Source organism: Camelus dromedarius, chromosome Y, assembly GCF_036321535.1.
Source record: "Camelus dromedarius isolate mCamDro1 chromosome Y, mCamDro1.pat, whole genome shotgun sequence".
Lineage (NCBI taxonomy): Eukaryota > Metazoa > Chordata > Mammalia > Artiodactyla > Camelidae > Camelus > Camelus dromedarius.
The window spans coordinates 19,166,285-19,186,880 of record NC_087473.1 but is presented as its reverse complement, the minus strand read 5'-3'; the positions used below and the strand labels follow the sequence as shown (position 1 = coordinate 19,186,880).

Here is a 20,596-nt window from a genome sequence, read left to right as displayed (position 1 = left end):
TGACCCTGCAGATGATACAGGGAGAGACTCTGCAGCTCTGGGAGGATTGGGGTCAAGGCGGTACTTGCTTTTGGTGTCCATCAAATGCTGTCGTCTTGGCTCAACTAAGAGCGTTGTGTTTGACGTTTTGCCCTCCCGAAAGCCTTCAGATCTTTGTTCTGTGCAGAAGGGATGTCGTGTGGTGCATGGATTTGTGTCTCATGCAATAACTTTTTAGTGCAAAGAAGACCTTGGGAGCATGGAGGAAAACATTACTGGATACAGAATTCCATGTGTTGTGTTTCTAACGACTTTTGTGAACATGGGAAAAAACATATGTATCTAGATTCTAAATTCTTTTTCTATTTTTTTTCCTTTTTTTTTTCCGGGGGAGGTAACTAATTAGGCTTACTTATTAATTTTTCTAATGGAGGTACTGGGAAATGAGGACCTCATGCATGCTAAGCACGCGCTCTGCCACTGACCTATCCGCTCCCCCAGACTCTGTAGAAACAGAAATGTCTTTTCCTTAAGGGGAGTTAAGCTTCAGAACTTTCATTTTTTGGGGGTACATTATTCTTAGGTCTGTAGCCTTAGAAATCGTTCAAAACAAACTGCACAACAATTTCACTACTTCAGTGAACAATAGAGGGCATGTTGGAAATTAGTTTTCTCCAAGTTGACACGGAAGTTCTGAAAATTGTGCAAAGCCGACACAGAGCTCCGATTCACGCGTTCCCCCAGGATCTTTTGGAATTAGATTTTCTGACACCACCTAGGCCCGTAATCACATTGTATTAATTAAGTTAGTTAAATCACGTTCCATTTCATTTTTAGAAATAAACACTTTCAGCTTGACACACGGAGAATGACTGATTACATCATCGGCCATTGATAACTCCATCAAGGAGCCGTGATGTCGAAAGTTCACAAAATAAATGATGTTCTGATTAGAAACACCGAGTGTGCGTGGGAGCAACAGTAATGACAGACACAGAAGTACACATACACATTCTATTTTGATAGGAAGACATGGAAAAAAATCTTAAAAAATTTATTTTTATTTATTTATTTTGGAGGGGGAGGTAATTAGGTTTATTTATTTATTTTCATGGAGGGACTGGGGATGGAACCCGGGACCTCATGCGTGCTAAGCACACGCTCTACCCCTGAGCTCTAGCCTCCTCCAAGTCAAACTTTAAAGATAAATTCAATATTGTACACATGTACTCACACAAATGGGTGTCCCTGATAAGAAATTGTTGGTAAAGGTAGAACTTAGGTCCAAGGATGACTTGAAAAGTGTAATGTACTGTAGCTCCTGGGAACTCTCCAAAGTCAAAACAATAACTACAAAATCCAGGAGATTTACAAAAGGAATGTCCCTCACAACAGTAACTACAGAATTCACTAGATTTACAAAAGAAATCTCCCTCAGAGTGTGCAATTATTTTTTGAGCTGTTGCCAATTTGTGAAATGGCTTTAAAATTAGCTTTGTATTTTTTTTTTAATCATAGCAAAAAATCTGTAACCATCAGCATCTTGCAAATTGCTACAGCCCCGTGCACATCCCGTTCCGATGGGATTATGCGTCCAGAAAAGGTCACCATCTTTTAAGTGGTTTGTCACATAAAGGTTAGTCTTGGTGGGGTTATCCGTGCCTTTTCTGCTTTTTTTTTTTTTTTTTAGCAACAGAGGGTCCTCTGACACAACTTCTGTCTGAGCCACGGAGGAGCCCAGGTTTGTTGGCGAAAGGCCGACGAGATTTCCTGGGAAACACAGAGAAGATGCTGGGAGGGGAAAAGTGAGGAAGAGGATCAAGGCACCCAGGGTCCAGTCCCGTCTGGCCAACACCTACTTGCAGGTCAGACTCCTAAGGAATGGAATCGGCCTGTCTGATTTCACCCCTAGCACGGTTCTAGCTCGTGCTGTTGAAGCCCTTGGGTGATGTGGGTTGGCCCCCGCCCCGACTCCCATCTTCCTAACCGAGGCACGTGCCCTGAGGTTCCAAATATAAATGCAACGCACTCCCCGGGAGGCAGCCAGCTCCCATCACATCTGTGCTTCGCAGCTGTCTCCCTCTGCATCCGGGCCCCCCCACGCCTTCTCAGACACGTGCGTGCCCCAAACAGCTGCTCGTCTATGAATAGCTGGGGATCTGGTGTACCATCCGGGGAAGGACAGGCCGTGTCCCACGTGCCCCTCAACTGAAAATAAAACCAGCCCTTGGACCTGACAAACATGGGACATTTTGCCCCTGGGGTTGGGGGCCCAGCTAAACCGGGGCTGGCGGAAGGAGGGCTGGGAGTAAAACCCAACACTGTCACCTTTGGCTGTAGACCGAAGAGGAGCTGGGGAAGTGGGACCAGTCCAGTCCTAGCCCCGTCTCCCACCGCGGGCACTCCCTCCTTCGCCCACCTCCTCTGCTGCGTGGCTGTGTCCGGAGCTCCTGGAACAGTGGCCAGCATGCAGCAGTTGCTTAATAACTGTGTGTGCCATCAACACGTGCAGGACTGAAAAAGTGACTCCCTGTGAGGCAGCTCAAGCTGCCATCCTGGAACACCGCCAACTAGGGGAGAATGTAGCAACAGAAACAGTCGTTTCTCACGGTGCTGGAGGCTGGGAGTCCGAGAACCCGGCGTGGGCAGGTTAGTTCCCGGTGGGGCTCCCTTCCTGGTTTGTAGGCAGCTGCATATTCGCTGTGTCCTCACCTGGTGCAGAGAGAGAGAGTCAGCTCTGGTGTCTCCTCCTCTTCTTCTAAGGGCACTAATGCCACCCCGGGGGGGCCCCCCCTCCTGACCTCATCTCACCCGGAGCACCTCCCAAAGCTTCCACTGGGGCGGAAGTAATACTGCTTTTCTCCTCTCTCCAAATTTTTGTTTGGGAAAATATACATGTTTTTCTGTAAAAATATGTCATGTACATCAAATGGAATGGGTTTATATGATTACCGTTATTTTAAAACTTTTTAAATGAATAAATATAGCTGAAATTTACAGTGTTGATTTCTAGCATAGAAAATACGGATATTTATAAGTAAATATCTAAAGTTTTCAGTTTTAGTTGCTAACAGAGAACGTATGGATTATTTATAAACAAATACCTAAAACTTTCAGTTTTAACTGCTGATACAGAAAATATGGGTATTTATAACCTACATAAACCAAAGCTCATTCTTCATTAATTTTTCTGAGTGCCAAGGATTCTTAGGACCAAACTGAGAATTTCTGATGGACAAGATAAATTTGGATGCTTTTATGCTGACGTAACAAAGCCCACATGAACATGGCTAAAACTATAAAGATAGTGTCTCATAAGAGGACTTACTGAGGCTGGCGGCATCTGGATTGGGGGTCATTTGAGGGTTTAATGGTGTTATCTCGTGGCCAGTTTCCCTGTGTCTTGTGACCCTGCCCTTGACAGGACATTAATCAATGTCACTCGTGGCAGAAGATGGCTGCTGTAGCTCCAGCCATTGCAGCCTCACCTTCTAATATCTGGAGGCCCAATTAAGACCAATTCCTCCCTGCTTTCCTCTTTTAAGACTGAATACCTCCTTCCAGAAGCCACCAGCTGACCCCTCATTCCTCACTTACACTCAACCCCTCACTAAAATTGGGATGCATAAATCCTGGAGGAATAGCTCAGCTCTGTTAACAATAAGTGAGAGAAAAACAGTGGTTGAGTGATAACCAGTCATATGGGCTGTCAATGCTTTGCTTATTTCTGCATCCAGTTGTTTGCACTTGTAGTTCTTTATATCTTACTAGGTTAAATCTGTAAATATAAAATATGGATAGATAATTGCAATTGTGATGAACACATATATGTATGTATGTATTTATACTGCCGATGTTTTTTTTTCCTATTCTTTTATTTATCTTTCCAGGTAATTCATAGGGCCTTTGTCACAAAAACTTGTCAAGCAACTCCAACTGGTTGGCATCTTTTTTGTAGCTTCTGGGCTTGAGATATTTCCCCCTAAGGGTTTCTGTACGTTTCCAGCAGTATCTTGTCTGGTGTATAAATGAAAGACTGCTTTTCTCCGAGTGGCTCCCTGGGAGAATGCAGGCTCACTTTTGCAATTGGCAAAAAACGCCTTTTCTCAGGCCCCAGGAGGAGAGCTGGCCTTCTGCGGGATGCCCCCACGGGCTTCCTGGAGACTGACACACACAGGAACCCAGCAATGCCCATGGCAGGATGCCGGCTCTGGGTTTCAAGACGGACCTACGCTTTGCCCAGGGATCGGGGAGGATTGCCTGGGACTTAACTGCCTTGTGACCTGCTTTCCGAGCTCAAATGCAGAGCAGGAAGGGGTGGGCGGGAGGGGCAGGGGATGGGGTAGCACCTACGGAAGTTGGTGCCCGGAGACAGAGGCGCCCTGCCTGGGCGTCCTCAACCTCCTCTTTCAACATCTCTGCAGTTTCCCCCAGCTCCTCTCTCTGGCTGCCACCTGCTCCCCGCCCTCTGTAGCCTGAGTCCAGCTGGCACTTCCCGTCCACGCCCAAATGTCAGCAATCAGAGGCATGCCTGTGAAGCTTGAGGGTGTATCGTGGGGGTTGGTGGGGAGCTGGGGTATGGCCCCCAGATTCGGTTTTCTGATTCCGGGGGTCTAAAGAGACCTGAGGATGTGCATTTCTCAGAACTTCCCAGGAGATGCTGATGCCACGGGTCCAGAGCTGACCCAGGGCTCGCTAGGGAAGCAAAATGCGGGGAGTGGGGTGGTGATGGGGGCTCGGAGCCTAACACAGCTCAGGGGGATGGGCTTGGGTTGGTGGGAGGGAGGAGATACGTGCTTCTTCCAACCCTATCAAACACCTGGTCTTATTTACCAGTCTCCTGAGAGAAGATTGAAGGAATCTGCCTTCTCAATTTCTGGGTTTCAACGTGATGTCAAAGGTGCTCATTTTCTGCCCAATCCAGCAAGGATGTTCCGTTAACACCAAACCCCCAACCAAACCTGGAACGGAGCTGCTGAACGGTCCCATCCCCTCGGGGCCGAAGAAAGCCCCTCCATCCTCAGCTGGTGTCTTAAATGGCTCTGGGCCCGTCTGTGTCAGGACGCTAAAAAGGTCTCTGGTATCTGTTCCCTGCTGAGGCTGATGGCTTCGGACAAGGCTATCTCTTTGTTTTGTTTTATTTAAAAAAATTTTTTAAACTGAAATATAGTCAGTTTATAATGTATCAGTTTCTGGTGTGTATCATAACATTTCAGTCATACATGTACATACGTATATTCCTTTTCGTATTTGTTCTCATTAAAGGTTATCACAAGGTATTGAATATACTTTCCTGTGCTCTACAGTAGGACCTTATTATTTATCTGTTTAGTATATAGTCGTGCGTATCTGTTCATCCCCAACTCCCCATTTATCCTTTCCCCTACCCATTACTTTCCCCTTTGGTAACCACAAGTTTGTTTTCTATGTGTGTGAATCTCTGTTTTGTAAATAAGTTCATTTGTCTTTTTTTTTTTTTCAGATTCCACATATAAGTGATATCTCATGGTATTTTTCTTTCTCTTTCTGGCTTACTTCACTTAAAATGACAGTCTCCAGGTCCATCCATGTTGCTACAAATGGCATTATTTCACCCTTTTTATGGCTGAGTAGTATTCCATTGTATATATATACACCACATTTTCATCCAGTCATCTGTCAATGGACACTTAGGGTGCTAATGGGGTTTAGTGTTGGCGATGTCCTCTTAGCCATTTAAAAATTTCTTCTGTCACTTCTCAAGCCTGAATCGGGTCAGTTCTCAAAGGGTGAGATGTGGAATCCTGGGCAGGGGTTCCCCAAGATCGAGAGGTCTGAGTGGGGCCAAAATGGTTTTCATAATGATGTGAAGAACTCGTTGGTGTTTTTTTTAAACTGTGTTGAGGTTGGCACAGGTGCACACCTGAGCTCTCTGGGACTCCTCCCCGCCGACTCCCCAGGTAGCATTTCCAGAGCAGGAAGCCCAGTTCCTGCAGAAGAGCAATGTCCTCACCTCCTGTCAGTCTATGTCCCCCAGACCCTTGATCACCCAGGAGAAGGTCCACCAGATGGGAGAGTCCCTGGTATAACTGCCTCTTTTCCCCGCCCTCTTATTCTTACATTTCCCTTTGGTCCCAGCCAGTGGTTGCCTCCTCCCTGAGGACTTCATCTGGCCGACTTCTCTCTCCCTCTACAACTCTCCATGGCTCACGTGGCTTCCACGGCAACTCGCCTACTCATGCATACATGCATCCGCACGGTCATCAATTGAATGAACCAGTCATGCAGGCGTGCGCACCTGAGCTCACTCATGCAGGCATGCCTTCTCTTGCTCAGGTATTCATTCATGCATCTCACTCGTTCCCATTCATTGCTTCCTAGGTTCCCTTCTCCCCTCCCTCAAGCCCGTATTCGCATAGTCATCTCCCTGGTCACTCGTCCATCCGTGCATTTATGCCTCATTCACTCACTCACGCATGCCTTCATTCATTCATTCGCGCGGTCACGCATGCACGCGTCAATTCGCAGGCACCCATGCGCGTTTCATGCCCTCCTCCTTGCACGCGCGGACCCCTCCCTTGGCTCTTCTGTGGACCCGCTCACCCAGGCACCCACACACTCACGCGCGCACCCCTCCGCGCGCTCCCTTGTTGGCTGGCGCCTCTCGTCACAGCCGAGGGGCCGCACCCGAGGTTTAGCTCCAGTTCCCCCCTCCGGCCCCCGCGCCGGCCTCGCCCCCGCCTCGGCTCGCCTGCCTCCGGGGAGACCACGCTCGGCGCCGTCCCGCCCCGGCGTCTCCAGCGCGGCCTCTGTCCGGGCGGCGCGCTGCCCCGGGGCCCGGCCCGAGAGGCCGCCGCAAACATTCACTCTGGGGCCGGCGGTTAAAGGTGAACTGGCCACGCGGAGAGGCTCGGACGCCTGGATGCGGCGGGGCGGGGGCCGCGGCGCCCGGGGCGTTGCGGGGGGGTGGGGGTGGCGGTCAGGCGGCCGCGGGGACCCGCGCCCGGGGAGGCGGGGCGGCGGGGCGGGGGCGGGGCCGGGCTTCTGGACGGCGGCCAATCGCGCGCCGCGGGCCGCCGGCCTCCCGGCGCAGGCCCGGGCCAGAGGCTGCCGGCGCGCGGAGGTGCGGGGGCCGCGGAGGGGGCGCCGGCTTCCGCCGGAGGTGCCGGGGGCGCCGAGGTGCGGGGGGCCGCGGAGGGGGCACTTTCCACCGGGCCCCGGAGAGGGGGTCGGGAAGGGGCCGCGGCTGCCGAAGCGCGGGAGCTGCGGGGGCGCAGGGCGCGGGGGGCGTGGGGGAGGCCCAGGCGGGGCCGGAGGCCGGGGGCCTGGCCGCCCGAGCCCAGACGGAGGGCGGGGCGCGGGGGTGCGGAAGGCGGGGGGCCGGGAAGCTGCCGGGGCGCAGAGAAGGTGCGGGGGGCGCAGGGCTGCGGGGGGGCGTGGAGGCCGCTTGGGGAGAGTCTGGAGCCCGGCGGCGGGCGCCAGGCGCACAGGCTGCTGGAGCGCGGAAGAAGGGCGACATGCGGGGCGCAGTGGTGGCCAAGGCGTGAAAGGAGTCACCGGGGGTGGGGGGGCCCCTGGGCCAGAGGGGGCGGAGGCTGCCCAGGGCGCAGAGGAGGGGCCGGACGCAGCGAGGCCACAAAAGACTCCGGAGCGAGTCGGGAGTTGGGGCGGGGGGCGCTGCGGCCTCGGGGGACACTCGGGCGGCCAGGGCTGCCCCGGGGCGCGGGAATGTGTGGTGAGGGGCAACTGGGGCGCAGCGGGGTCTCAGGTGATTCCAGGTAGGGGAGCAGGTCGCGCGGGGAGCCGGGTCGGAGGACAGAGGCTGCCCGCGCGCGGGGGGAAGGAGGAGGGCCGGGGTTGAGCACGGTGGGGGTGTAGGGCGGTGCGGGGCGCGGGCTGCAGCCGCGGGGCTCTGGAATGCCGCGCTGTCTCCCGCAGGCCTGGAACTACGCGGGTCCCCCGGACACAGCGCCTCTGCTGGGCCTGGCTCCAGGCCGGAGAGTCCTCCCGCCGCGCCCCGGCGCGCTCGGCCCCTCGGTGCCTACTGAGCCTTGGGCCTCAGACCATGCCGGGTGAGTCCGTGAATACTCCTGTGTTCTGCCTCCCTGTTCCTGCTGGCACCAGGGAGGCTGGTGTGCGCTGGCGGAACCCTTGTCCGCACAAGATGGCCCCAGACCCTTCCTCTCCCAGTGTGTGTCTCCCCAGTATCCCCGCCTGGGGCAGCAGAGGCTGGTGTCCACACGTGTGGTTGGAAATGTGGGAAATGTGGACAGCTGGGGAGGGAGCGGTATTTAGTGAGGCCAAGGGCGCTGAGGTTTGGTGATTTTCCTTCTGTGAAAAGTAGCCCTTGGCAGTCGTTGAGCTGTGTGCGTCTCACTGACACAGGGACCCACAGGAAGTTCCTGCCCCTAAAACTCTGGGAAGTCAGATCCTTTCGTCCTCCAGAGGTCAGACCCCAGGTGTAATTTGTTATTCCAGTGAAGCCCCAGGGTTAATCCCCCAGCAGGGCAGTTGGCCAGGTGGCTGGGACTTCCGCAAGTCCTTGGCCCCCAAGGGCTGAAATTCAGTCCTGTCTCCCTTGCCCTTGGGTTTTGAGGATGTCAGATTTGGACAGTTGACTTCTGAGGCTAAGGGATGTGATGGTGAAATGGAGCCACCACCCATGGGAAAGGTGCTGGTCCTGTTTTTACCATTAAAAGAAAAAAGGGTTACTTTTTATTAAGAGGAACCATTGGTACATCACCGAGCAGCTTCCATGCTGTTTTTCCCTGCTCTCTGCCATAGAGAGGAACATTGTTGGGCAGAGGGGGTCGATTACCTGTCGTATGCTTAAGATTCTGTTCCGAGGGGGAGCTGAAAGGTCCCTCTGTCCCAGGGAGGGGTTCGGAGCTCTCCAGAGTGGAAAACCACGTTCCCCGCAAACCCACCAGGGCTGGTATAACGGTGGCATTCAGCGAGGGACATCAGGACATGTTGCCATCAGCCCTGTGGTGCACTGGAACAGCCCATCTGGGCTTTCAACACTCTGCAGGAAACAAACAGCACCTTTGAGTAAAAGAGGAGGGGGAGCGGAGGAAGCCACCAATGTTATTTCATTTTCTTTTATTTATTTTTGGGGTGTGGAGGTTGGAAGACGGGTGGCACAGAGAGGACAGGAGAGGAACAGAAAGGAACATTTCTTCCAGATCCGTCATAAAAATGTCTGCCACCTCAGACTTCAGGATGAACTTGGTTTTGCGAAAAAAAAAATTTTTTTTCAACTGGGGGTTGGAGTTTCGCCGCTCCACACCAGTGCCAAATGTCCCCTCCCCGGCGCCGGTGTTGAGTGCAAACTCAGCTTTTAAAGGTGGGAGACTTGGATCATGGTGGCTGTTCTTTGATGCCAACTGGATTGTTGAGTGTTTCTCAGCGGTAAGGTTATGTGGGATTTGAAGACCTATCCGTGAAGTTTTGGCATTAAAAATCCACTGGCCGGTCTTTGCACTGGCGAGGGAGAGGTTATGCATTGTGATGTTGCAACGTCCCGCATGGGCCCCTGGGGACCAGCCTTCGGCGGCATGAGGTTGAGTCTTGGGGTTACTGGAGACGGAGGAGACCTTGTGAGGTTAATATGACTTGTAATCCATCTGAAGCAAAAGGGAAGTCCAGTGGTTGCACAAAACCCACTGCGTAGACTCAGCCCAGTCTCTCCTCCGCAGCAATCAGAAGCTCTGGACAATTGCCTGTCCCATTGTGGTCCACCCTCCCTCCCTCCCTCCCCACGCCTCAGCCATCGGAGTCCCCAAGGACCTCCCGGAGGCTGGGCCTCAGTCCACAGGCCGTGGTGCTTCCCTCTGCCCGCCCTCAGGACCTCTGCGCTTCCCTCTGCCTTAGACGTTGCCGTTTCTCGTGCCGAAACAGCCGATGTGGCCACGGGAAATGGGCCAGAAGCACGAGATGGTTGGACATGTCATTGTTCTGGTGTCTGGTTGTGTAACTCCCCAGTGAGTGAACTCTTCCCCTAGCTCTGTTGGGAGTTCTCTTCGAGGAGATCCAGTCCAAGTGGCTTCGGTTTGACCTGTATAGACAGTTCAGTGGTGTGACTGCCAGGCATGGGGAAAGGTGGTTTCTCGGCGTGACCAGGGCTGCTCCACACGGAGCCAAGCCTCCAGGGATCTCTGGGTGATCGCCACGCCTCCTTGCCCTGAGTGAGCACGGCGGGACTGCTTCTGTCTCCGGCGTCTGCGCTCCCAGTCACTGCGTTAGCTACCAGGCTGCCCGGACAAACCTCGCAGCTGGGCGGCTTGCGCAGCACACATTCATGTCTCCGGTCCTGGAGGCTGGGATCTGAGGTCAGGGTGTGAGCAGGGCGGGGGTCTCCTGCGCCCTCTCCCCTTGGTGTGTGGACGGCCGTCTCCTCCCTGGGTCCTCCCGTGGGCGTCCCTCTGCGTGTGTCTGGGTCCTGATCCTCTCCTGTAAGGACACGCATCCTGTTCAGTTAGGGTCTACCTAGTGACCTCATTTTAACTTACCTCTTTAAAGACCCCATCTCCAGACGCAGTCACATTGAGGTCCTGGGGGTTAGGCTTCAACAGATGCATTTTGGCATCTGATTAGAGCAGTTACGTTTATTTCCTTATGGAGAGCTACAAAGCCAGTGTATGCAGTTACTGGGTTTTGATGACTTTACCATTTCGACTAGATAGTACCCCGTCCCTTGCTTCGGGCCGACTCAGTGCACCCTCCTCTTCTCGGGATGGCGAGCGGTCAGTGGGTAGTCCGTCTTGGTCCCGGGTGTCTCTTGTCACTGGGAGCTCTCCAGAGGACCCCGGTCTTAGCTCCCATCCAGACCTCTTTCTTGGATATCTCCACCTGGATGTCCCCCCGCACCTCAAACTCCTTGTGACAGAACTAATTAAGTCCTTGCATTTTCTGTCAGATTATTGTGTTCTCCCAATTTGCAGCAATAATTTCCATGTCCCTGGAGACTGAACATTATGTCATTATAAGCCTGTTATTTAAAAAACATAAAAACTGGGTAGATGAGAGATGATAGTTGATTGATAGAGAGATAGGCAGATGATAGGTGGGTAAGTAGATAGATTGATAGATAGATTGATTAGATGGATGGATGGATGGATAGATTAGATGGATGGATGGATAGATAGATTAGATGGGTAGATAAATTGATAGATTGATAGACTGGTTAGATGGATGGATGAATAGATAAATGGGATAGATTAGATGGATGGATAGATAGATAAGATGGATGAATAGATAGATAAACAGATGGATAGATAGATGCATAGATAGGTAGGTATATAGACAGACAGATAGGCATCTTTTGGGCTGCAGACTTGAGTTCTGAAGGTGGCTTTGTAATACTGAACTCAAGGTTGAAATGCCAACAACTCTTCGTCCCTTCTTCACCCGAGAAGAAACCCAGCAACGTGTGGACAGGAGCCCGTTGTGGCAGGCGCACTCGGCAGCTCAGCCCAGTGGGCTGTGAAGGGTAAGACGTCAGCGCCAGGAAAGCAGGTCCCGGGAAGCTTCTGCTCCTCCTGTTCCGTTTGGCGACCGTGTCTCTTGGCCTCAGTCTGAGCACGTCTCCCGGGCAGGGCACAGTGGCCCAGAGGGGAGGACACTCTGGCCTTTGAGAACTGAGGTCTGTGTGTCCTGGCCCTGGGTGACACCCTGCGAATTTTAATTTCTTGAGACAGCACGGGAGCCAGGACCAGGCGGGATTTCTTGATCGTGTTGACTTTTACCGTGGCGACCAGCTCTTGGAGGCGCCAGAATCAAACTGTTTAAAAGTCCCTGTGAAAGTCAGTGGATGCTGGGAATTGTCACTCAACTATACTTCAAATAAAATAAAAAAAATAAATAAAGAGCATCCACTCACCACGGATAACATAGAAGCAGTTAGGTTACAAGACAAACTGTCATGACAGATAAATCCGGTGTGATCGTTTAAAAAAAATCAAAGTAGTAAAGAAAAAACTCCCGCTCTTTGGAACCAGACGTTTCTGTACACTACAGACATCTTAAAGAATGAAAAGATTGGACACATTTCAAGGCTTTCCCCCCCCCTCTTTTTATTTATTTATGTTTTATCATCCCATTTATTTTTATTTCTTCGAGGGAGTTAATTATGTTTATTTGTTTGTTGTTAATGGCGGTGCCGGGGATGGAACCCAGGACCTCATGCATGCTAAGCAGGAATTTTTTTTTTTTTAATTGACGTTGAGTTGATTTACAGTGTCGTGTTAGTTTCAGGTGTACAGCGAAGTGGTTCCGTTACACATACACATGTCTGTATCTATATTTTTAAAATTCTTTTCTGTTATGCGTTATTCCGAGATACTGAACGTAGCTCCCGGCGTTTATCTGTTTTATACGTGGTACTGCGCACCTGCTAATCCGCACCGGGAAATTTTAACGTGCTCTGCTTTTCTTGGCTCCGGTTTCCTCTCACTTGCCCTGTGTGTGGTGTGGCTTCCTGTTTTGTTTTGAAATGAAAGGGTGTCCATGATGCATGTCTGTAGAACACCGGACAGGTCCTCGGTGTGAGTTACGCAGCTTGACAGAGGAGATGGTCTGCCCCGCCATCCCAGAAGCCCCATCGGGAACATAGCGCCATATTCATTTATTTGTTTGTTTGTTTTTGTGTGTTTAATCCACGCCCGCAGTGTCTGACCAAGCGTTTGTCACGCTGGCCACCAATGACATGTACTGCCAGGGGGCCCTGGTGCTGGGGCAGTCCCTGCGGAACCACAGGACGACCCGGAAGCTGGTGGTGCTGATCACGCCTCAGGTATCCAGGCTGCTCAGGTGAGACGCGGGCACGGCCCCCTGATCCTTCTCCTGGAGAAGCAGGTCCCTTGCACTGCAGGAGCTTCCAGGAATTGTCCTTGGGGTGGACCCCGGGCCGGCCAGCATGCAAAGTACCCCCTGATCATTGTGCTTACAGGAGCGGGGTGGGTCTGCCACGGTGCGTGGTCGACTTCCAGAATCCTTGCAGACAGTCAGTACGGGATGTGGTGACTGTTCCTTCCCTCAGCTACGAAAATTCAAACGTCAGTTGTTTTTTGGGGGGTGGGGAACTTTGAGAAGCAGCTGTCCTGGAAGTGAAAGATGGAAGCCTGCAGGTCATAGAACTTCACATGGGTCTCTGTGACCTCTTCCCATGGGTAGACTGGGTTTCTGTTTCCTCTGCAGTGTGTGTCGTCTGTCCCATGTGTTCCCATAAAGGTGTGAGGAGGTTATTGTGGGCGGCGGTGCATGGCTGTCCTGCTGCTCTGTGGAATGCACATCTGGGTGCACACAGACGGCTTTGTTTCTCTTGATGGCATAAAAAACAAAGGCTGGGAGGGGAGGGTATAGCTCAGTGGTAGAGAGCGTGCTTAGCATGCATGAGGTCCTGGGTTCAATCCCCAGTCCCTCCATTAAAAACAACAAAAACAAAAAATAAGAATAATTAATAAATAAACCTCATTACCCCTCCCTCCCAAAAAAGATAGGCTGGATGTAGGGAATCAGCCAGGGAGAGGAGTTCCATCACCCAGGTGAGACGAGGGGCTGACCAGGTGACAGGAGACAGATGAGCATCAAGAACAGAGGTGTCCTTGTTGGTGGGACTGTAGTATGGTGCAGCCACTATAGAGGACAGTATGGAGATTTCTTAAAAAACTAAAAAGAGACTTACTGTATGATCCAGCAATCCCTCTCCTGGGTGTATACCTGGAGGAAACTAATTTGAAAAGACATGTGCACCCCAGTGTTCATAGCAGCACTACACACAATAGCCAAGACAGGGAAGCACCCTAAGTGTCCATCAGCAGATGACTGGATAAAGAAGATGTGGTGTATTTATACAATGGAATACTACTCAGGCATGAAAAAGAATAAAATAATGCCATTTGCAGCAACATAGGTGGACCTGGAGATGATCATTCTAAGTGAAGTAAGCCAGGAAGAGAAAGACAAATATACGATGTCACTTATATGTGGAATCTAAGAAAACTAATACAAATGAATTTACTTACAAAAGAGAGACAGACTCATTGACATAGAAAAGAATCTTACCATGACCAAAGGGGAAAGTGGAGGAGAGGGGTAAATTAGGAGTTTGGGATTGGCAGATACAAACTACTGTATATAAGATAGATACACAACAAGGTCCTACTGTCGAGCACAGGGAGCCAGTCAATATCTTGTAATAACCTATAATGGAAAATTATATATATAAACTCTATATATATAAACTCTCAGTTTATCCCTCCCCCCCCTTTCCCTTTTGGTCACCATAAGTTTGTTTTCTTTGTCTCTTGAGTCTGTCTCTGTAACAGTCTATAATGAAAAAGAATGCATATTTATGTGTATGGCGGAATCACTGTGCTCTACACCAGAAATGAACACAACATTGTAAATCAAATCTACTTCAATTAAAACAAAAAAGAACAGAGGTATCCTGCTGACCACATTGTCTGGGTCCTGAGACCTCAGTCTCTGGGACAGGCTGATGGCAGGTACTGTGGTGGGACCCTGAGCTTCTCACACATACTCAGTGAAAGCTTGCGACCCCTCATGGATTGGGGGGGTCCTGCTGACTCCTTCCTCCCTTTCCCGAGATCCCTGGGGCAGGAGTGGCCTGGCCAGGACCCCGGCTTGCTAGAGTCCCTGTCCCTCAGCATTGCACCTACTACCCGTGGTGAGAGACTGTGAGTCCTCCTTAGGTCCGTGGGTGTGAGGGTCTGAGGAGCGAGAGGGGAGACCCTGGCGTGGAGGGACTGAAGCGCAGGCTGAGTGGGACACCCCACTGGCACTGGGTCGCTCCACACTGCAGCAAGCAAAAGCCTCATATTAGTGGCAAATAATGGTTGCAAATGTGTCTATGAAACTATGCACATTTAAAAGAATCTGTATTACCCAGTAGTATTTATTTCATAAAGGATGGACAGCGAGGTATTGGGTAACTCCCAAAGGAAAGCAAAAAGCAGAGGCCGTGTTTTCCGAGTATCAGAATTCAGGCAAAGGGTGCTAGGTCACTGTATAGTTCACATTTCGGATATACTGGTCATGACTGTGGACCAAATGATCATTAGATAAAGCATATAAACTAGACCTGTTGGATACACCTGAAGATGGAAAGAATGCTGTTGGGAAATTCTTTTTATACAGTCCTCCTACTCTGTAATTCACAGATAAAGCAAATATGCAAGTGAATTCATCTGATGAATAATGCATAAAGTAACTCTTAAATGCTACGCATTACGCAAACAATATGCTTTTCTCTCATCCACCACAGACCGCTTAAAAAATTGATTTTGCATTAATGGTACAAGGAGGGTTTTAATATGTTACCTCGAGCAAGTATTGAGTGTTAAATTCTTTGAATGTAGTATAAGTAAACCTAGATGTTAATAGTGAAATTTAACCAAAAAAAAACAAAAAAGAAAGAGTGTTCCATGGGACACTTTAAACCAGAAATTCTCTCCTAAATAACTTGATAAGTGAGCCAGTGAAAGCTGGAATTATATGCTATTTTAAAAACAATTTTGCTGTGAATACTACCTGTACAAACCAAAGGGGACAGCTGGAGTGATCCGAGAGAGAATAATGAAAATCAGTGAAGAAATTATCCAGTTCAAACATTTAGAACAAAAAACAGTATATGCAAGACAAGCAGGAGGAAGAAATTCATAAAGGAAAAAACAAAAAATAATAATTAGGAACAAGAAAAAAATCCAGTTGTTGGATTACTTAAAAATAAACCTTCAATCAGAGAGAACACAAATATACAAAATTAAACTTAAAAAGTACTCATTTGGATGCAACTTAAATTTTTTAAAATATATTTTTATTGATTTATTTTTTAATTGAAGTAGAGTTGATTTACAATATTGTGTTGGTTTCAGGTGTACAGCAAATGATTTGGTTATATATAGTTTTTTTTTAAGATTCTTTTGCATTATAGGAAAAGGTTATTTCCATTAGGTTATGACAGAATTTTGAATAGAGTTCCCTGTGCTGTACTGTAGGTCCTTGTTGTTTATCTGTTTTATGTACAGTAGTGTGTATCTGCAAATCCTAAACTCCTAATTTATCCCTCCCCCTTTTCCCCTCTGGTAACCATAAATATGTTTTCTGTGTCTGAGTCTGTTTGTGTTTTGTAAATAAGTTCATTTGTGTTACTTTTTACATTCCACATTTAGGTGATATCATGTGATATTTGTCTTTCTCTGTCTGACTTACTTCACTTGGTATGATCATCTCTAGGTCCAACCATGCTGCAAATGGCATTATTTCATTCTTTTTTCATGGCTGAGTAGTATTCCATTGTATATATACACCACATCTTCTTTCTCCAGTCATTTGTTGATGAATATTTAGGTTGTTTCCATGTCTTGGCTATTCTAAATAATGCTGGTATGAACAGTGGGGTGCATGTATCTTTTCAAATTAGAGTTTTCTCCAGATATAATCCCAGGAGTGGGATTGCTGGGTCATACTCTAAGTCTCCTTTTAGTTCTTTTTTAATGGCTGAGTAATATGACTTTGACATTTCTGAAGAGTAGTTGTCAACGGTTTCATAGAGTGCCTTTTGGCTTGCGTTTTTCCAGTGTTTTCTCATGGTCAGATTAAGGTTATACATTTTTGGCTAAAAAAAAAAAAATCCTCAGAAGTAAAGTACTTTTTTCAGTGCATCATATTTCAGAGTGTGTGATGTCGCTGTGTCTAGCTATTGGTCATAAAACCTTAGTCGTATCTCCCCTGTAAAATTGTTATTTTTCTCTTTGTGATTGATAAGTATCTTGGGGGAGGTACTTTTAGACCATGAAAACATGGTCTTTCTCCTCAAAACCTTTACCCATTGATTTTAGGGCCCATTAGCGAGTCTAGTGATGTTTGTCTAATGGTGATTTTTCTGTTTTGCGCATTCCTTCTATATTTATCACTTGGAATTGTTCTGTGAGGAAGAGCTGCCCCTTTCCCCCATTTACTGATTTACTCAATTGTGATATCAGTATGGATTCACAAATATTCATTTTATACTTTGAGTTTCTTATTTGTTTTCTTGCCCAAAGTGCTTCAGTGTTGGCTGCTGGGAGCTCCTCCTGATTGGCTTCCTGTATCTTTTTGACATGGCCCTATCCTTTTTTCTAGCACTTTCTTAATTTTCTATCATCACAAGATATTCCAGGCTATAATGAAGTACAATTTGAGCAAAAAAAAAAATTAAGTGGAACAGAGGCAAAGTTCATTTTGATGAAAGGTACGGTGTCTGAAAATTTGAGTCTCAAACTCATATGCAACGAACAATGTAGGTTTTGAATCTGTAAAGCAAAAATCAATGGAGATTGTAGTGGACGTCTGTTGGTTTCTGCCTGCTCAGCATTCACTCCTCCCTGCCCATGCAGTTTGGAAAGAGGAAGTACTTTCCTAGGAGATGACCCGAATCAGTCTATCTCAGGACTGTTTCATATGTCTTGTTTTCACGTTTGCCTAAGTTTTAAGCACGATTGGAATGTGGGCACAGCTCTGAGACACCCATGGGGAAAAACCCCTGAATATGAGTGGTTTGGAACCACGTTTCATGCGAGTGCCCAGCACAGGACAGCGTGTCTTGTGTTCAGTGGTCTCCTGTTCTCCTAGGATTTGGCGTCTCTTTTCCAGGGTCATCCTCTCCAGGCTGTTTGATGAGGTCATTGAGGTGGACCTCACAGACAGTGCAGACTACATCCACCTGGCCTTCCTGAAGAGACCTGAGCTCGGAGTCACCCTCACCAAGCTTCACTGCTGGACGCTCACCCATTACAGCAAGTGTGTCTTCCTGGACGCAGACACCCTGGTGAGTCTAGGGGAGGGTAAGGACCCTCTCCGTCCTTAAGTGGGCTGCTGGTGGAGCCCATAAGGTCACGTCCCTCCCTCGCACCAACATCCATGTTCAGTCCGTCAACACCAGGTAGAACCCACCTCCTTAGCCCTGCACTCGACCCTGCCGAGGACATTTGAGACACTTGAAGGTACGTTCCTTCCCTACGATGGGTTTTATAACTACATCATTTCATCCTCACAAAATCAAATAACTGGGAAAATAATATTCTGCCTTGATTGTGAATTCTATACTCCTGATGGGGCTGGTGCACCTGGCTTCTTAAGCTCTTGTCATTTGGGGTAGCGGTGCCTACTGGTGTGCGAGCCCAGGATGGATACTTCCAGAAACAGCTGTTGGAAAGTTGAAAAGTGCAGTGAGGTTGGAGTGTGGGTTGTCTTGGTTGCACAGAAGCAGCTCTGTAAGAAATAAGAATGAGAGAACCATCAGAGTCAGTTTTTTTTTCCCCCAGACAGAGCACAATTTAGCAAGCCAATAGGTGTTGCAGGCAGGCTCTGCAAGGCAATTGATTACATTATATTTCCTTGCAAACCTCCACATTGGTGGCTTTCCCAAGCCTTGTGGGTCACGTGTGCTAGACGAAAGAGAATATATGATTAAGAGAGGTCCACGGAGGGTCTTAAGAACCTTGAGATATGAAAAAGACTATGAAAACGAATGTAAGTATATATATGCAGGGCTGGGACATTGTGCCAAGCACCGGGAGCTGACACATTCTAACTGATGGCACTTCAGTTAACAAACAGACGGTGTTCCTTCTGTCCCTTGAAATCAGCCAGAGAGCGTTCTTACATGGCAAGCTCTTCTCTTTTGGGCATAACCCTAAAAATAAGAGAGCCACTTAAAAAAAAAAAAGGCGCAAGTTTCCCATCACTGAACACGCCGTCCCGGCCTGAAGTCGCTGTCGCATTTCTCACCCGTGTCCCGGCGGCTAAGGGAAGGGCCCCCACGCCCCGCTTCCCCAGGTGCTGTCCAACGTGGACGAGCTGTTCGCCAGGACGGAGCTCTCTGCGGCCCCCGACCCCGGCTGGCCGGACTGCTTCAACAGCGGGGTGTTTGTCTTCCGACCTTCTCTGGAGACGCACGGCCTGTTGCTGCAGCACGCCGCCGACCACGGCAGCTTCGACGGTAGGTGAGGGCGGAGGGGGATGGGGCCCGTCCCCCTGCCCCGCCGACACTCGGCGCCACCACCCCATTATCGGCGAATGGCAGCTGGGAGTCAGTGGAAGATGAGGATCAAAGAGTAAGTTCGGGCAGGGAGATAGGAAGAAACAAAGAAGTTAGTGAGTACAAGGTAGGGACGCCGCAGGCCGGGTCACATGGAATGGGGTAGACAGCCTTTCTCGAAAGAGCCAGAGACTTAATGTTTTCAGCATCGTGGGCCATACGATCTCGGTGGCCATCGTTCATCCCTGTGTTTGTAGAGGAGAGTCAGGATGGGACTTGACAGGACTTCAGTGAATGTGGCGGTGTTTGCATAAAACTTTATGTACAAAAAATGGTGCAAGCCAGCGTTGGCCAACCCGATATAGAGTGAAGGGGAGAATTAACTGGGAGCCAGTGGGAAACCAGATAGTTGCTTTACTGGGCGTTAGTAGATGGGAAACACGTTAGCATTTTTGTAATGTGGAAGGAGATGCTAGACTGTCGAAAAAGTGGAATGTAAATTGGTGCAGCCACCGTGGAAAACAGTATGGAGGTTTCTCCAAAAACTAAAAATGGGACTACCGTGTGACCCAGCAGTCCCACTCCTGGGGATAGCTCTGAAAAAACCCAAACCATTAATTCATAAAGATACATGCACCGCAGTGTTCATAGCAGCAGTATTTACAATAGCCAAGACATGGAGGCGACCTAAGTGTCTATCGAGAGATGACTGGATGGAGAAGATGTGGTGTATGTACACAATGGAATATTACTCAGCCATAGAAAAGAATGAAATTTTCCCATTGGTAACAACAGGGATGCACCCGGAGGGCAGTAAGCTAAGTGACGTAAGTCAGAGAAAGACAAATACTATACGATGTCACTTATATGTGAAACCTAAAAAAATACAACAAACGAGTGAATATAACAAAGCAGAAGCAGACTCACAGACACAGAGAACAAACTAGTGGTGACCAGGGGGGAGAAAGAAGGGGGAGAGGCAGGATGGGGGAGGGGAGTCAGAGGCACAGACTTTTAGGTATAAAGTAAGCTGCAAGGATACATTGTACAACGTGGGGAATATAACCAACGTTTTATAATAACTATAAATGGAGTGTAACCTTGACAGACTCTGAATCACTATGTGATCCACCTGTGACTTATGAAATATTGTACAGCAACTAGACTTCAATTAAACAATAAAAATAATCAATTGATAGGAAAAAAAGAAAAATGGCTTTTAGGTAAGGATGGGGAGGTAACAAAGTTGGCAAAAATGGTGGGAAAAGCTGGGATACCAGTGTGTCCGTTACACCCTTGTGTTCTCTTGGTGCTCTGCACCATTCTTTATTAACTTCTTTGGCTGTGTGTTAATTCTTTAGGGGCAGACCAAGGCTTGTTGAACAGCTTCTTCAGTAGCTGGTCCACGGCTGATATCCACAAGCACCTGCCGTTCATCTATAACTTGAGTAGCAACACGGCGTACACCTACAGCCCTGCGTTCAAACAGTAAGTTTTATGCCTTCTACGCCTGCCTCCTCCGGACAGCAGTTCTCTTTCAGAATCTGTATCACCTTTTGGCTTTTTGAAGGAAAAAAATAATCAGGTCATCTCTCT

The 20,596-nt window shown here is 48.9% G+C and overlaps 1 protein-coding gene across 7 annotated transcripts in view; it reads left to right on the top strand.

Moving 5' to 3' along the window:
* Nucleotides 1–7,063: 7,063 nt before the first annotated feature.
* GYG2 (glycogenin 2) overlaps nt 7,064–20,596 on the top strand; it is a 47,869-nt gene continuing 34,336 nt past the window's right edge. For 3 of the 7 annotated variants that reach the window (XR_010379578.1, XM_064483530.1, XM_064483529.1), the window contains exons 1-6: nt 7,670–7,736; nt 7,897–8,030; nt 12,627–12,768; nt 17,614–17,788; nt 18,799–18,961; nt 20,362–20,488. Coding sequence is in view for 3 of the 7 variants with exons in the window: in XM_064483530.1 (XP_064339600.1) it covers nt 7,687–7,736; nt 7,897–8,030; nt 12,627–12,768; nt 17,614–17,788; nt 18,799–18,961; nt 20,362–20,488 (791 nt within the window). In the remaining 4 variants the exon portion in view is untranslated. Of the gene's footprint in view, nt 7,138–7,320; nt 7,366–7,618; nt 7,737–7,896; nt 8,031–12,626; nt 12,769–17,613; nt 17,789–18,798; nt 18,962–20,361; nt 20,489–20,596 lie in introns of those variants that run through there. The other 4 variants (XR_010379576.1, XR_010379577.1, XM_064483531.1 and 1 more) reach the window with 4 other exon arrangements.